The 15860-nt window shown below is 54.7% G+C and overlaps 1 protein-coding gene across 2 annotated transcripts in view; it reads right to left on the bottom strand.

Moving 5' to 3' along the window:
• CACNG4 (calcium voltage-gated channel auxiliary subunit gamma 4) overlaps positions 1–8686 on the bottom strand; it is a 74620-nt gene extending 65934 nt beyond the window's left edge. The window contains exon 1 of one of the 2 annotated variants that reach the window (XM_054459606.2): positions 8215–8686. In XM_054459606.2, coding sequence (XP_054315581.1) covers positions 8215–8434 — 220 coding nt within the window. In that variant the 5' untranslated portion in view covers positions 8435–8686. The remainder of the gene's footprint in view (positions 1–8214) is intronic. The other variant, XM_063656475.1, reaches the window with a different exon arrangement.
• Positions 8687–15860: the final 7174 nt, after the last annotated feature.

The raw sequence follows: 15860 nt of genomic DNA, 5'->3' as shown, positions 1-15860 counted from the left end.
CGCCAGGCTCCATGTGCTTTCTCGAAGGGAAGTGAAGTGACTGGAATTCCAGCTACCAGGAATCATGCCTTCCCCTTCTGCCCTCTGTCCCTGCAACCCTAAACGATGCTTCCCCTAGACTCGAGAGGTTCTCCATGTGGGCAGTTTTGTCCTCCAGGGACATATGCAAAGTCTGAGCCCATTTTTGGTTGTCACAGCTGGAGAAGGAGGAGCGCTACTGGTTCCAGTGCGGGGAGGCCAGGGATGCTGCTAAACACCTACAGCACACAGGACAGCTCCTGTAACAGAGGATCCGGCCGCAGTGTCAGCAGTGCTACGGGTGAGAAACCCTGCCCTGCTCCGAGGGGCAGCCGATGCTGAACCCATAACCCATGGCGCTCCTGAGTTATGGCCTATGGAACTGTCCAGCAATACTTTAGGCTGTGGGGTGTCAGGCAGTAGTGTCAGAATCTGGCACCCCCATGGGCATACCTTTGGCTTTCTTTCCCACAACTGTTCCTTCTTCTGTCTTTCCTACTTGGCCATGGTGCTGCCGCCTGGCCGGCTGCTGTGGCCCCAAATCTGGGAGGTCACCCTTCATTCCTGATCCCCTTCCCCGGGCCATCCCTCCACTTCTCCCATCTCTGCTGCTGCCATGCAGCCCCAGGTCTCCAGTCTGCCACAATGTCCAGATGGGTCTCCTGGTAGCCTCCCCTGCCTCCTGATATCTCCATCTCCAAATGCAGTCAGAAGGTCTGCTAAAAACATAAACCAGATCACCGTACTTCCTTGCCCGAAGTTCTGCGATAGCACCGATCTCATGTGAAATAAAGCAGGCTTTTGACCCTGACCTCAGAGCCTCCACAGCCCACCCCTTGACCTCTTCCTTGCTCCCTTCTCCTCCGTCCTCACCAGGTTCCCTCCTGCTCGGGGCCTCGGCTTGCCCTTTCCTCCTCCTAGAAGGTTCTCCCTCCAGGTCCTTTTTCTGGTTCAGGTTTTGGCTTAAACATGACCTTCCCTGGCAATTTCCTGTCCCCTTGACCAGCCAACAGCAGCCCCCTCCAGCCACTCCCCACACGCCCCCTGCTCTGTTTTCACCATAACATAAATCTGCACCTAGAAGTGCCAACTGCCTCATACATAGGAGTATCAGTTCCAGGACAGCAGGGACCTGTCTGTCCTTTCTGCAGCTGTGACCCTGAGCCCTGCATGTCTGATATAGACCAGGTGTTCAGTGAGCCTGTGCTGAAAGAATGAATGAGGGAACAGCAGCACACCCAGCAGGCGGGTGACTTGTAGCCCGTGTGTGTGTCTCAGCAGCAAAAGGGTCAAAAGTCACTGAACTAAGTAACCTCCACAAGGCTCTTCTGGCTAGAAACCCCTCCTCCGGCAAGGACCCTCCATGAGGCCACACCGATCCACCTTCAACGTGGAAGCTACGGGCAGAGGCTCTCTGGGGTTTGTGTGACAGAGAGTGAGAGGTGGGAGGAGTGTTCCAGAACAGCCAGGCCCCATTTTCAGATGAGCAGACAGAGGCCCACCAGGCCCCCTTCCCTGCACATTGCTGTTCCAGTTTAGCTGTGGCTTCCTCGCCTCTGACACTCAGGGTCTGGTGACCCGAGGCCCCTTCCTACTCGGTACTTCTGTCACTATGTCCTGGAAATCCTCAGAGTCTGGGCTGCCTCCAGCATGCCTAACAGCTCTGCCAGGGCCTTAATATAGCAGCCTTGATGCTAGGGGTGGCCCCCATGCCTGTTTTGTGCCAGCTCTGTGCTGGGCACTAGTGGGGGAAGTTATGGAGAAGGTTCTGGAACCTGAGAGTGAAGGAGTTCTTTGCCCCAGTCATGTTCACGTGTCTCACCTGGGCAGCATCTTGCACACCAGTGTACCCAACCTTTCTTCCCACCATGGAACACTGAGGAAGAGGAAGCATTAGCCCTGCACCCTGGGGAGGGGATTGAGAAGACAGCCATGGATGTCTCCCAAGGGGCCCCAGCTGCCCCGAGCCCCACCCAGGTGCCCACAGGTGGGAGGCTCACTTTTTCCAAAGAGTTTCCTGAAACTCCTTCCTGGTGGGTCAGCTGCATGGCTCTGTCTTAAACCACACTCCCTTGGCCAGGCGCAGTGGCTCATGCCTGTAATCCCAGCACTTTGGGAGGCCGAGGCCGGTGGATCACGAGGTCAGGAGATTGAGACCATCCTGGCTAACACGGTGAAACCCCGTCTCTACTAAAAGTACAAAAAAAATTAGCCGGGGTGGAGACTGACACAGGGGATTTATTTGAAAGATCTGCTGATTTTCCTACTGAGACTTTTTGAAGGGCCTCTTCCTGAATGATTGGAGAGTAAGCACCAGCTGTGAAGCACAGACAGGGCGGGAACATGTCTGTAATGGACACATGTCTGTGTGCCCCCAAAATTCATATGATGAAGACATAATCCTCTGTGTAAACAATGCTATTTGGAGACAGGGCCTCTGGGAAGTCATTAGGTTTAGAAGAGGTTGCGAGGGTCATGACCAGATCAATGCCCTTGTAAGAAAGGACCAAAAAGCTGGTGCCCTCTCTCTCCACCATGTGAGCATTTTAATAGAATGATCTGGCCCCAATGTCGGCAGTGCTAAGGCTGAGAAACCCTGCCCTGGTGTGAGGGGCAGCTGATGCTAAACCCAAAACCCTTGGTGCTCCTGAGTTATGCCCTGTGGAACTTGCATGAAGAAGCCGGCCATCTGCAAGCCAGGAAGAGGGACCTCACCAGGAACTGAGTCCAGCGACACCTTAATCTTAGACTTCCCAGCCTCCAGAACTGTGAGAAGTTCACATCTGGGGTCTAAACCATCCAGTCTATCATATTTTATGATGTCAGCCCAAGCTGACTCCAACAACCCCCTTACCTGCCCCTTCCAAATCTGCATGGTTCCAATAAAGGATTTCCCCTGACTAGTGGACAGAAGAGCTCCTATGTTTCACCTTGGCCGTGATCCGGGCAGTGAGATGCAATACTCAGGAGCTGTGCATGTCTTAAGCCTCATTTTCTACAACTATAAAAGGCAAATAATTAATATTTACCTTGAGGTGTTGCTGGCAATTACATGCACGAATGTGAGTCCTGCATGAAGGTCTTCCATAGTGATGGCTGTGATGATTAGCACCCAAGGGCAAAGGGGGTCCAGGGTGAGGATTCTAGCCGGTGGTACTTGGCGCATCAGGGAGGGGGTGCCTGCTCTTATGTTGTCACCCACCTGGGCCTGACTGGACAGGCTGCCTCTAGGTTATTTCAAGAGAAAATGGAAGCAAACACAGATAAGAAAAGTTTGAAGCCCGGCGCCAGGCCTGGAGTGGGTGGAGAAAGGCTATTATTTGATGAAACCTCTCTGAATGGTCCTATGTAGGGAGTGTGTGTGTGTGTTTGTTTGTTTGTTTCGTTGTTTTTTTTTTTTTTTTTTTTGAGATGGAGTCTCGCTCTGTCGCCCAGGCTGGAGTGTAGTGGCGCGATCTCGGCTCACTGCAAGCTCCGCTTCCCGGGTTCACGCCATTCTCCTGCCTCAGCCTCCCGAGTGGCTGGGACTACAGGCGCCCGTCACCACACCTGGCTAATTTTTTTTGTATTTTTAGTAGAGATGGGGTTTCACCGTGTTAGCTAGGATGGTCTCGATCTCCTGACCTCGTGATCCACCCGCCTCGGCCTCCCAAAGTGCTGGGATTACAGGCGTGAGCCACTACGCCTGGCCAAGGGAGTGTGGTTTAAGACAGAGCCATGCAGCTGACCCACCAGGAAGGAGTTTCAGGAAACTCTTTGGAAAAAGTGAGCCTCCCACCTGTGGGCACCTGGGTGGGGCTCGGGGCAGCTGGGGCCCCTTGGGAGACATCCATGGCTGTCTTCTCAATCCCCTCCTCAGGGTGCAGGGCTAATGCTTCCTCTTCCTCAGTGTTCCATGGTGGGAAGAAAGGTTGGGTACACTGGTGTGCAAGATGCTGCCCAGGTGAGACACGTGAACATGACTGGGGCAAAGAACTCCTTCACTCTCAGGTTCCAGAACCTTCTCCATAACTTCCCCCACTAGTGCCCAGCACAGAGCTGGCACAAAACAGGCATGGGGGCCACCCCTAGCATCAAGGCTGCTATATTAAGGCCCTGGCAGAGCTGTTAGGCATGCTGGAGGCAGCTTTCTCTATCAGGTTGGGGGACGGGCACGGCTGAGGTGCCAGGACCCTTCTCTTTGGGTGGAGAGCTTTCCTGATGGCAGCACGGGGACTGGATGGCTCTAGTGAGTTCTCTAGAGTTGGTGTGGGTGGCAGGGCTTTGGCATGTGGCACAAGCTGCTGCCCTCTGGGTCCAGAGTCTCCTCTTCCCTTCCACGTCTACACGGGCTCTTCTGCCCCTGGCAAGAGTACATGTTCTGTGATGTTTGCTTACATTCTGTACCCACTGAATTCCAGAATGCATGAGATTGAACAAATGTTGGTTGGTGATGCCTTTGATAAACCTTGAAAAAAGGTTTACTACCCCTTTCCTATGTCCTCAGGCTTGGCTGGGTGTCACCAAAGATACAAAGAATGAGGTGAGTGTCTCAGAAGGCAGGGAGATGACTGACTGTGGCAACCAGTCTAGCACACAGTGGAAGGAGAGAAAAAAGAGAAAGAGATATAGTGACACAGAGAGACTGAGAAACAGATTGGGAGAGAGACATAGACAAAGACTGAAAGAGAAAGAGGAAAAGGGAGGAAAGAAAAGGAGAGAAGAGAGGAATGGAGAAGAGAGGAAGGGAAGGGAGGAGGAGGGAAGGGGAGGGGAGGAGAGGAAGGAGAGAAGGAGGGAAGGTAAGGGGAGGAGAGGAGGGAGAGGAGGAGGGGAGGGTAGAGGAGGGAGAGGAGGAGGGGAGGGAAGGTGAGGGAAGGGGAGGGAGAGAAGAAGAGAGGGGAGGAAGGGAGAAGAGAGGAGAGGAGGAGAAAAAGGGAGAAGGGAAAAGAAGGGAAGGGAAGAGAAAAGAAGGGAAAAGGTGTGTTATGCAATTTATATATCCGTTGTGCATCCTCACTTCTAATGCCTTCATGCTGCCGCCAGCCCAACCTCAGAGCTGGGCTCCACTGGGTAGTCAAGTACTTGGTTCTATTTTTAATGGCAACCCAGAAGCTGTTTGGGAAAAGGCAGGATGATCTGGTGAGAAGAGCTTTGTAGTGAGACAAAGGCTCCAAACTGGCCCGGCTGCCTCCTACCTGGGCGCCTCTGGGCAAGTCCCTGAACCTCTCTGCACCTCCCTCGCTCATCTGCAGATGGGGGTGAAGACAGCGCCCTCCCAGGGCTCTCATGGGCAGGCCATGCGGTAATGTGCACAAGGCTCTGCACACTTGAGTATTTTGGACACTTTCCAGCGGAGGGGCGGGCAGAAGGGAGAGACTTTGATTTGAGGGGTAGAAAGAGGCTAAGACAAGATCAGCCCTGGTGAAGCTGGGAGCAGCAGTCTTTTGCACGCAGCCCTGCCAGAATGCATGGATGCCTTAAGTACACAGAGGGCTGGGCTTCCTGGCCCGGCAACATCATTTATAAGACACGAACATGCAACTGAATCGGTTGTTTGCCAGTTGCCAGCAAACCCTTCAGAGTTCTGCCTTTACCCTCAGAGTCTTATTAGCTGCCTGCTGCAGTATTTCTTTAGTTTCAGTCCAGAGGTTTGATTTTTTCATTTTCTTCTGTTCATTTTGCTTTGGAGGTAATGCTTTGGAATACTTTTCTAGAGAACAGGTGGAAACAACGCATTTTATACATGAAAGCCAACATGGAGGTAACCCTCCCTCCATGTCCCCAGAACATGTCCCCAGCCTAGGGTTTAGGTGCTGTCCAGGCCTCAGCTCTGGCTACTTGCTGGCAGGTGGAGGCATCGTAGGAGGTGAGGTGTCAGGTGGTTGAGAGCTGTTGGTCTAGGGATGTGCTTTTTATGAGAAAGCTGTCAGTTCCCACCCAGGTTGAGGGACTGTCACAATGATTCTAGCCAAGGAATCTTGAACCCACTCTCCCAGCCCTGGGTCCCACAAGGATGTTATGGCCCTCAGAACCACTGAGCATTGGGGAATAACACAGGCAGCCCAGTTCTTTCGGTGAGGTCCCCCAGATGGCTCCCTCTGCTAGTGGAGCCAGCTGCCCAGATCAGCTTGGGGCTCTCTTGATGAACACTGAAGTGCAAATGGCTCGAGGCAGCTGGCAAGATGCTAAGTGCAGCATTAATCCTAATTAGGATGAGGAATTAATAAAGGAAGCCAGGTTTGCTGGTGGGGAGGAGTTAGTTTCAGAATTTCCACTGGGAAACTGGAAGGCCCTGGGTCCACACATGCCTTCGGGTCATGCCAGTGGCATGACTTATGACTTACTGTGCCAGGCAGATGGCACCTGATGGAACTTGCTTGTGAGGTGGAATATGGGGCATTGCAGCCCCTGTTCTGTATCCAGCTCAGGTGCTGTGGCAGGTAGTGACGTGGGTACATTCTCCAGAGGAGAGGAGTAGGTGTTCGTGATCTGAGCAATTGCACACTAAAAATGATGTTTTTCAAAAGAAAAGAGGAGGGTGTGATCATGAGCCCACTAGCTCTTTTGTGTGGCTGTGTTTCTCGAACTACTGATTGCACATTTCTGTTACCTGCAGACGCCACTCAGCCTTGCCATTAGGCTCCAAATTGCAAAGGGCAAAGCAGCCTCTTTTGGGAGTGGGAGTGGGAGACAGAGGTGGGCAGGATCCCCGATGAGATGAGAACAAGCATGGTCTGGAGGGGAAAAGGGGGCCAAGTTGACTTCACTAAGCAGATCCAGCTTCACAAAGCCTCTTTTCAGATGACTTCAAATGCGGCCAGAAAAGGGCTATGGTTTTAAGATCTCCTTGCCAACCTCCACCAAGAAACAACCGCGGCTGAACTCTGTGCAGGGGTTGGAACTGCAGTAAGGAAGGCTAGGTGTGTGGGAGAACTTCCCGAACAACAGAGGGGCGGAGTTAACACGCGGGGAAAGGTTACCGAAAAAGAAAGAGGGAATTCTGTCCAAGGGTTTTTGAAAAATCAAAGGAAAGCCCCCACCAACTCCCTCCACCCGGTCCCCGATCTGAGCGCCACGCTTAAGCAGCAAACCTGTGCCCAACCTTGCCGGGACCAGGTGGCCCCTCCCCAGCCACCTGTTAGTTCAAGTTCCGCAGCCGGGCAGAAGGGCGCCCGGAAGGCGCCGAAGCCGAGCGCATTTTGGCGTTGGAGGCATCCAGGCCCCTCCCCAGTAGGGAGCTGTCCCCACGGTCCCGGGGCTGAAATCCTGGTCCCCTAGCATTCCAGCCTCAGGACACCTACTACTCAGCCTCCAGGAGCATTTGGGGGTCGCAGTGCCCAGCTCCGACGAGATGACCACGCCCCTCCCAGTCTGTTCCCGGTCCGCAGATCGGTCCTGCACACCCTAGTTTCCTACTGAGGTCTCCGCAGCCTCCCTGCTGAGGGGCCGCGACCGAGGTCGCTGTCTCTGTTGGGGGAGACTCGGTGTCGCTCCCCTTACCACCCCACCGCGCAGCGAGGAGCGGGCCGGTGACTCCGTGGGAGACGAGGCGGGCGTCGGGCTGGGCCTACCCAGCTACCCTAGATCCGCTCGGAACTCAGCCCCTACCCCGGCTCCGACCGCGCCCCCGCCCCTACTTCTGTCCCTACTTCTGCCCCCACCCCTCAGCCCGAGCCTGTAGAGAGCGCCCAGCGGCACCGATGCGCCCCGCCCCCGGCCGGCCCCGCCCCAGGATGGCCAGTTCCCATAGCAATAGCACAGACACCGGTTGCCAAGCAACCCCTCCCCCCTCCCGTCCGCTCCCCCCAACCCCAGCCTCCTCCCGCCCCCTCGCCAGCCTCCACCTCTCCCGGGGGTGCCGGCGCGGCCCCTGGGGATCGCTCGGGTCCCGGGCTACGCGCGCGTGCTTGAGTTTCGGTGTGTTTCATTGTGTCTGTGGGCGAGGGGGTGTGCGCGTGGAGAGTCTGTGGGATCGGTGTGCTGGGGAGGTCCCCAGCCGACAGGGACCAGAGCTGATGTACAGCTGGCCGCGAGGGGACCCGCCCGCCAGCTCCGGCTCCTTTGTGTCTCGCGCGGAGCCAGCGCCGCGCCCACCCTCTCCCCGGCCCGCGCGCCAGGCAGTGTGTGCGCGTGTGTGTGTGTGTGAGCGCGCGCGCGCGCGCGCGTGTGTGTGTGTGTGTGTGTGTGGCGGCGAGGGGTCGGGGCTGGCCGTACCTTCGATGCAGCACACCCGCCACAGCCCAGAGTGGGTGAGGTCGCCGCGGGCGCGGCGGGGCGGGGGCCCGTCGTCCATGGTCAGGTTGGTGCCGTTGCAGATGTGCGCGCTGGAGTAGAGCCAGTAGTCGGTGCCGATGGCGATGGCCATGAGCGAAAAGGCGGCGAAGGCTCCGGCCGTGGTCAGCAGCATCTGCAGCCCGCGGTCGCATCGCACCATGGTGGGCGCCTCATAGTCCGCCGCCCGCCGGCCCGGCCCGCCGCGCCCGCCCGCCCTCCTCCCTCGGCGCGCCGCTCCGGGGGCACCGGGGTTGGGGGGCCGAGGGCCGGGGGGCGGCGCCGCGCTGCGCGCTCCGACCTCGCGCCCCGGGCGTGCCTGCGCTCCGGCAGCGCTGGGGCTCAAACTCCGAGGCGCGGCGACGAGTGCGGGCTGCGCGGGCCGCCGGGCGGGCTGGCGGCGGCGGCCGGGGGCTCCTCCCTCTCCGCTCGCCCTCCCTCCTCGGCCCGCGCCTCCGCCCTGCGCCCTCCGCGCCTCCCCCGCCGCCGCCGCCGCCGCGCTCCGGGCCCGCGCCCCGTTCCTCTCGGCGCCGCCCCTCGAGCCTCGGCCCCCGCCCGGCTGTGCGCTCCTCTGCGCTCCCCTCTCTCCCCAGCCCGGATTTTCTCCCCCTCGCCTCCCCTCCCCTCCCCGCGCCCGCGCGCTCTCTCTCTCTTCCTCTCCCAGGGTTCATTCACATTATTGGAGTGAAGGAAGCCGAGCGAAGTGTTCCCCAGGAGGACCGAAGGGAAAGCGCGTCTCCAGCCACCTCTCTTACCCGCCCAGGACATCCAGCCTCCCCTCCGACGGCCCTGCGGATTCTTTAATTTGTGGAGGAGGGCGTGGGTGGGTGTGTCCCTCCTTTCCCCTCTGTGCCTGTTCACCTGGTGATGAAGGTGAGTGTGGGAGTGCGTGTTCAGGTCAGAATTCCTGAAACCCCAGATGTGGGACACAACTGCCAGACCCTGCAAGCCACGCCAGGCCCGGGCCAGGCCCCACCCCAACCCAGGTGGTTCCTGCTCCTCCAGATCCCCTTTGCAGGGCCTGGAAGGACCCTGACTTGGGGTTGAGGGAGAAGGGCGATGCCAGCGAGAGGTCCTTTGGGGAGAACACAGGGTCTCTGCTTTCTAGAGTGGTGGCAAGGCTGAGATTGAAGATGGGGCGCTCCTCTGTGCTCACATTTCTGAGGGTCTATTACTGCTAGAGTCCAGGAACACTCCAGTTGTGTTAGATTCCAACACTCCACCCGCCAGCCTTTTCCCTCTCTCTCCCAGCCCTTTCGCAATGCCTTTATTTCGTTTTGCCTTTTGCTCCGCTGGAGCTTAACAGGCTTTCCCTCCCCTGGCCTTTATTGTCAGCCTCTGCCCCCAAGCCCTGCTGGCTTCACTTAATTGCCTTTGCTGCTGGCCGTGATCCCAGCCTGGACACACTCCCTTCTCCAGGGAGCCGGTCCGGGCTCCTCCTTCCAGATCCAGCTCCAAACCCCTCCCTCCAGGAGGTGTTCAGAGCCCAGCATCAGGAGGTGCAGCGCCCTTTGACATGTCCAGGTGGTCCTGTTGTTGGCATCCCTGGCTGCACTGGACCCCAGGATATGGAAAAAAGGTATAGGGAGTGCTGCTATTCTTGCAAGATGAAGCTTAACTTTCTTTGTGGCACCTTCCCTGGTCCCCACTCCCCGTGTTGAAATCACTGTTCTCTGTCCCACAAGACTGAGCCTTTCCTGTGACTGGCATGCATGGTAAGGGCTTAGCAAGTGTTTGCTGAGGGAGAGTTGTTTCTTGCCACTTGGAAAATTATAGTCTGATTGGGAGGAATAGATCGTATACATAAAGGGAAAAAACAAACATCACAAGGTGACAGCCTGAGGACCAGGCTGGCTGCGCCAGTGATTGTTTGTTGGCCCCTTCTGCCCTTGGGGTGTCTATTCTGCTTTCCAAGTCACAAAGGACGAGGGTCATCACCTCTAATTTACTTTAACCCACCTGCCACCGGATCTGGAGTTCTGCACCCAGCAGGTGCCCAATGTATGTCTAAGTGGACCAGAAGGTGTGAGATGGTTTGCTCTGACCCTGCACATGGTTACCCACCTCCAACCCTAACAGCCACTAGGATTAAGTCTAAGTTCTGTTTTCAGAAACTCCAGGAAAATGATCCCAAGTTCTTCTCTCCTCCTCCTCCTCCTTCCCTCCTCCTCCTCCTCTTCCTCCTCGTCTTCCTCCATCTCTTCTTCTTCTTCTTCCTCTTCTAACAAATTATTGTTTCAAATTAAATCATAGATGGAAGCCCAGTGTAAACAAAACAGGTCTCCTACCAATTAGCCTTGTAGGTAAGGGCTGGCATGGCTCTGGTTGAATGAGGGGCCCAGGGCACTGGTACTCACCCACCCACACATGCACTGCAGCCCCCAAAGCACCTCTCTAGACCCTGGGTTCCACAAAGCATGGTGTGAAAACCCATATCCTGAGCCAGTCACTGGGTTACTCAGGAACATCCACCTCCACCCTGTCCCACTTGCAGCCTTCCTCAAGGACTTTGGGAGAAACAAATGAATGTAAGTTGCATGAACCTGATCTTCGGGGGTGGAGAGCAGCAGCTTCCCCCAATCACCTATTACATGGCAGAGATGACACTTAGGTGGTGGGGCCCTCCTTCAAGCAAGCAGTCCTCATGTTCATCCCATGGGAGACAAAACCAAAATCTTCCTTCATCAGAACCTTGGTAGACCAGCTCTCACTCTCCTCCACTTGCAGAAAAGTGTGTGGGAGAGTTGAGAACGCACTGGACCAGAAGCCAAGTCAGTCACCTTCGCATGCTGGCTCCGGGACTAACTAGCAAGGTGATCTGGACGAGCCAAAACCACCTGGGAAAAGGATACTTCTCTAGTGCAACTTTCCGAGTTGTTTCAAGGGTTGGTCGGGCACGGTGGCTCATGCCTGTAATCCCAGCACTTTGGGAGGCCAAGGCAGGGGGATCACTTGAGGTCAGGAGTTCCAGACCAGCCTGGCCAACATGGTGAAACCCCATCTCTACTAAAAAAAAAAAAAATTAGCTGGGCATGGTGGTGGTCACCTGTAATCCCAGCTACTCCGGAGGCTGAGGCGGGAGATTCGCTTGAACTCGGGAGGCAGAGGTTTCAGTGAGCCAAGGTCATGCCACTGCACTCCAGCCTGAGTGATAGAGTGAGACTCCGTCTCAAAAAAAAAAAAAAAAAAAGTTGTTTCAAGGGTCAAAAAAAAAGCCACCTGGGGCCGGGCGTGGTGGTTCACGGCTATAATCCCAGCACTTTGGGAGGCTGAGGCAGGCGGATCACGAGGTCAGGAGATCGAGACCGTTGTGGCCAACATGGTGAAACCCTGTCTCTACTAAAAATACAAAAATTAGCTGGGCGTGGTGGCACATGCCTGTATTCCCAGCCACTCCGCAGGCTGAGGCAGGAGAATCGCTTGAACCCAGGAGGCGGATGTTGCAGTGAGCCGAGTTCACGCCGCTGCACTCTAGCCTGGCGACAGAGCGAGACTCTGTCTCAAAAAAAAAAAAAAAGCCACTTTGCGTGTGGTGTACACTTAGCCGCCGTTTGTGGACTGGGCAGTAAATTCTGGCTTTTCTGCCTTTTTTTAGAGACAGTGAGCCCAACACTGTCTAGGAGGCATATATCACATCCACTTTTAAAAATTTCTTTTTTTTTTTTTTTAGATGGAGTCTGGCTCTGTCACCCAGGCTGGAGTGCAGTGGCACGATTTTGGCTCACTGCAACCTGTACCTCCTGGGTTCAAGCAATCCTCCTGCCTCAGCCTCCTGAGTAGCCAGTACCACAGGTGTGTGCCACCATGCCGGGCTAACTTTTGTATTTTTAGTAGAGACGGGGTTTCACCATGCTGGCCAGGCTGGTTTCGAACTCCTGGCCTCAAATGATCCACCCGCCTCAGGCTCCCGAAGTGCTAGGATTACAGGTGTGAGCCACGGTGCCCAGCCTACGTTCACTGTTAATTCTCACTATCACCCCCTGACAACATCAGGGGAATCTGAGGTGCAGAGACCTCGAATAACTTGCCTCAGGTTTCACACCTGGAGGATGGTGGGGTCAGATCTTAGTTCAAATCTCAGTGACTTCAAGGCCAGAGTTTTTCCAAGGACGCTAAATAGCCTCTTTGCCATTGTTAAGTACTGCTGGGCTGTCATTATTATTACCTGTTAATTCGGGGGGACCCCAACGGGAGCTCCGCAGTTTGCCTTTCTGTTTGCAGACACCCACTGGCAGCTGCGCTTGGTCCTGTGGTTATGAGGGTATAGACTGTGGAGTCGCATAAGGACTTGACCGCCGGCACAGGGAGCTGGAGCAAACCCAAGACTGGCTGAGACCATTCATCATGCCTGGGTGAGCACAATTTAAATCTGGAAATTTCTGCTCAGCCAGATTACAGAACTCTAAATGACAGTATTTAACTGCTGCCTGAGGACCCTGGAGTTTCTCCCATGTGACACTTCCAGAATCAAGGGAGGGATGTGCTCTTCTCTTGCCTAGGAGGAGGTCCTGGACTGGTCTTGTTCTGGAGAGACTGGACACTTGGCATCCTTTTCCACCATGAACTGCCCCCCACCGCCCATATAAATGTTACTGCTGGGGGTGTGAACAAGTAAACGTGTGTTATTACCTCCCTTGCCAGCTGAGAAGGTGGCGATATTTGCCAGTCACTCGGACCAGTCTCCCAAACCGTCTTTTTCCACCCGTGGTGGTGTCTTTCCTCCTTACTGAATCATTTAGGTAATTACCTCAATTCTTCACTTTACTTTGGCTGTGAAGACAGAGCCTTAATGAGCCCAGAGCCCTGGACAATCTCAGCTCCAGGGTGAGGCAGCTGGGCAGCGGCTGTGGGAGGGGAAGATGGTATTAGGGTGCTCACGTTGCATAACCCACACGTCCAAGTGGCCAAGCTGGCTGCATCTGCAGCCCGGGCGAGAAGACGGGAGAGGCCCTCCACCAGCCAGGGGAACGCAGTCGCTTTCTGCAGCAGCTCCCAAAGCCTTTAGGAAAAGCTTTGTTTTCCCCCTTTGTCCTCCAGAAATAATGACCTTTGTGTGTCAACTTTTGTTATCTCATTTCTGAACCCAAAGCAGATGGTTCTGGTGATTTCAGAAGGCTTAGTGAGGGGATTTGAGGAGCCTGGGTGAGATCTCAAATGAATTGACACAAAGCATGATTTCTAGTTTCTATAGCCAAGGCTTGGGGTTGAGGCTCAGAAGATTCCGGGGCTCGGCTCGGTGTGGAGGCTTATCTGCAACCCATCCAGCCTGCTCAGCCTTTAAGAAGAATGCCTGGAGATCCGGGTCCTACCAGCCTCCCCTCCATCAGATTATGCACGCTGCAAGGATGACTTTCTTTTTTTTTTTTTTTTTTTTTTTTTTGCCTCAGTATTTCAGTAGACTCCTTTGAGGGAGATCAGAAAATGCTACATGGCTTTATGTATTCAAGTTTATTCCATTTCATTTGCTTATCACAGATATCCCATTCAAGGTGATGGAAGCTGGTTACACAGCATTTTTTTTTCCAGCTCAGCTGCGATAAAACAGTGGCATACTCACCATCTCCATGCCAGGCCGGGACCTATAAGTGCAGAGAGAAGGGAGATAGCATTTTGTGAGTGTCCTCTGGGTGCCAGTCATTGAGTCTCTCCTTTCAGTTATCCATCACAACAACCATATAAAGAGGACACTTTTATCCCCATTGTGTAAGTGGTGAACTTGCAGCTAAACAGAGAGCAAGTGGCTGAACTAGGATTTGAACCCAGCTCTGCCTGGAGCACAGCTGGGTTCCATCTGCTACTACACTGCACCCCACTCCCCAAAGGGCACAGAGGCCTCTTTGCCCATCTCTTCCTCACCTGCTCCTCCTCACATATTTATCCAGATGAAATCAAGTTCAAATGATGATCAAAGTCACATGAGGGGCCGGGTGTGGTGACTCATGCCTGTAATCCCAGCACTTTGGGAAGCCGAGGTGGATGGATCACTTGAGGTCAGGAGTTCAAGACCAGCTTGGCCAACATGGTGAAACCCCGTATCTACTAAAAGTACAAAAAAAGTTAACCGGGCATGGTTGGGTGAGGGGGAGGGAGGCGCCTGTAATCCCAGCTACTCAGGAGGCTGAGGCAGGAGAATCACTTGAACCCAGGAGGTAGAGGTTGCAGTGAGCCGAGATCACACCACTACACTCCAGCCTGGGCAACAGAGCGAGACTCCATCTAATAATAATAATAATAATAATAATAATAATAATAATAATAAAATTCACATGAGGGTGGAGAGGTTAGGAAACAGCTGTGCTTTTTAAGCTGTTGGCGATGGGTCTGGAGTTTGGGGTTTGGAGAAGGCTCCCCATTTCCTGGGCAGGTAGGAGTGAGCTGGGCTGATGGCAGGCAGGTTCTAGAAGCTACCAGCCTTGGGAGCCCACCCTTCTCTTCCTCCCTCCTGGCTATTACCCCCAGCACCTGCCCTGATGCTGGCCAGAGTGGAGGGCGGAGAGCCAGCCCCTGACCCAGGTACCCAGTGGCCCCTCTGAGATGCCTCTGGCCTCTGGCTGCTACCCTCTCCTGGGCATTTTCCATTTACTGTATTGGCAGAAAACCCCAGCACCCTTAAACAGCAAACAGCACAGTGAACTGTGAGTGAAGTCCGTGTGGGCTTAGCCAGACCTGTATGTTTGCAAACCAGATCCCAGTATGGACTGTGCCCTGCAGGCGGCCTCCCTTGCTAGAATCTGTTCTGGAACCAGCCCGGTTGATGAGCATGTTGATATTAACGGCCTGGCTTGGCCAAAGCTTCCGGCCCAGCACGCTTCAGCATCAGCTGGTTATTCTGAGAACATTCTTTTCAAAACACTCTACAGGACAAACAGGCCGAGAGGTTCCTTTGTCCACAGCTGGCCTCTGAAACTGAGCTGACTCTCAAAGGGTTGAGAAGAACCCCGAGGAGGCGATCATCTGCACTCAGAGGCTGAAACGTTTGAAAACAGGTGCGGGAGGGGGCGGGGAGGATGGTCAGTGACAGCACATTCTTCAGCAAACATGTGTCATTTGTGCTTTTACCAGAGCGGAGCTTTTAATTCCTAAAATATAACAGCCTGCTGCAGGGGCTGGAAGAAGAGGGCGCGTTTTATGTGCAACTCTGCTAAGTGCTTGGTTGCTGAATGAAAGGTTTGGTTCCACGGAGGTTCAGGTACCTTCGCCTTCAGAACCACACCTTCCTTTTCATCTCCAGCCTCCCTGGGCTCTCACCTGGCTGCTGGGGGGTCGGGGGTGGGTTGGTCTCAGCCTTCCTGGAGCTCTGCTTGCTATGGGTGGGAGGGCTTGCTCTATACTGCAGACATCTTTCTGGATTGTGGCTATCAATTGACTCCCTGCCCTCTGCCTCCTATGTCCGTGATTCCTGCTTGTCACAGAAGAGCTGCTGGGTCTTCGTTGCTTTTCTCTCCAAGGCCTTTTGATGAGGTAGAAAGGAAAGGTCATCAGATTCAGGCTGACCTGCGTTTCCACTTCTGCTTTGTCATTTGCAGCTGTGTGGCCTAGGACTAGTGGCTGAACCTCTCTGGGCCCCAGTAAGATGGGAAACCAAACAC

This window comes from Pongo pygmaeus, chromosome 19 (genome assembly GCF_028885625.2).
Source record: "Pongo pygmaeus isolate AG05252 chromosome 19, NHGRI_mPonPyg2-v2.0_pri, whole genome shotgun sequence".
Classification (NCBI taxonomy): domain Eukaryota; kingdom Metazoa; phylum Chordata; class Mammalia; order Primates; family Hominidae; genus Pongo; species Pongo pygmaeus.
This window is presented reverse-complemented; position numbering and strand designations above follow the sequence as displayed.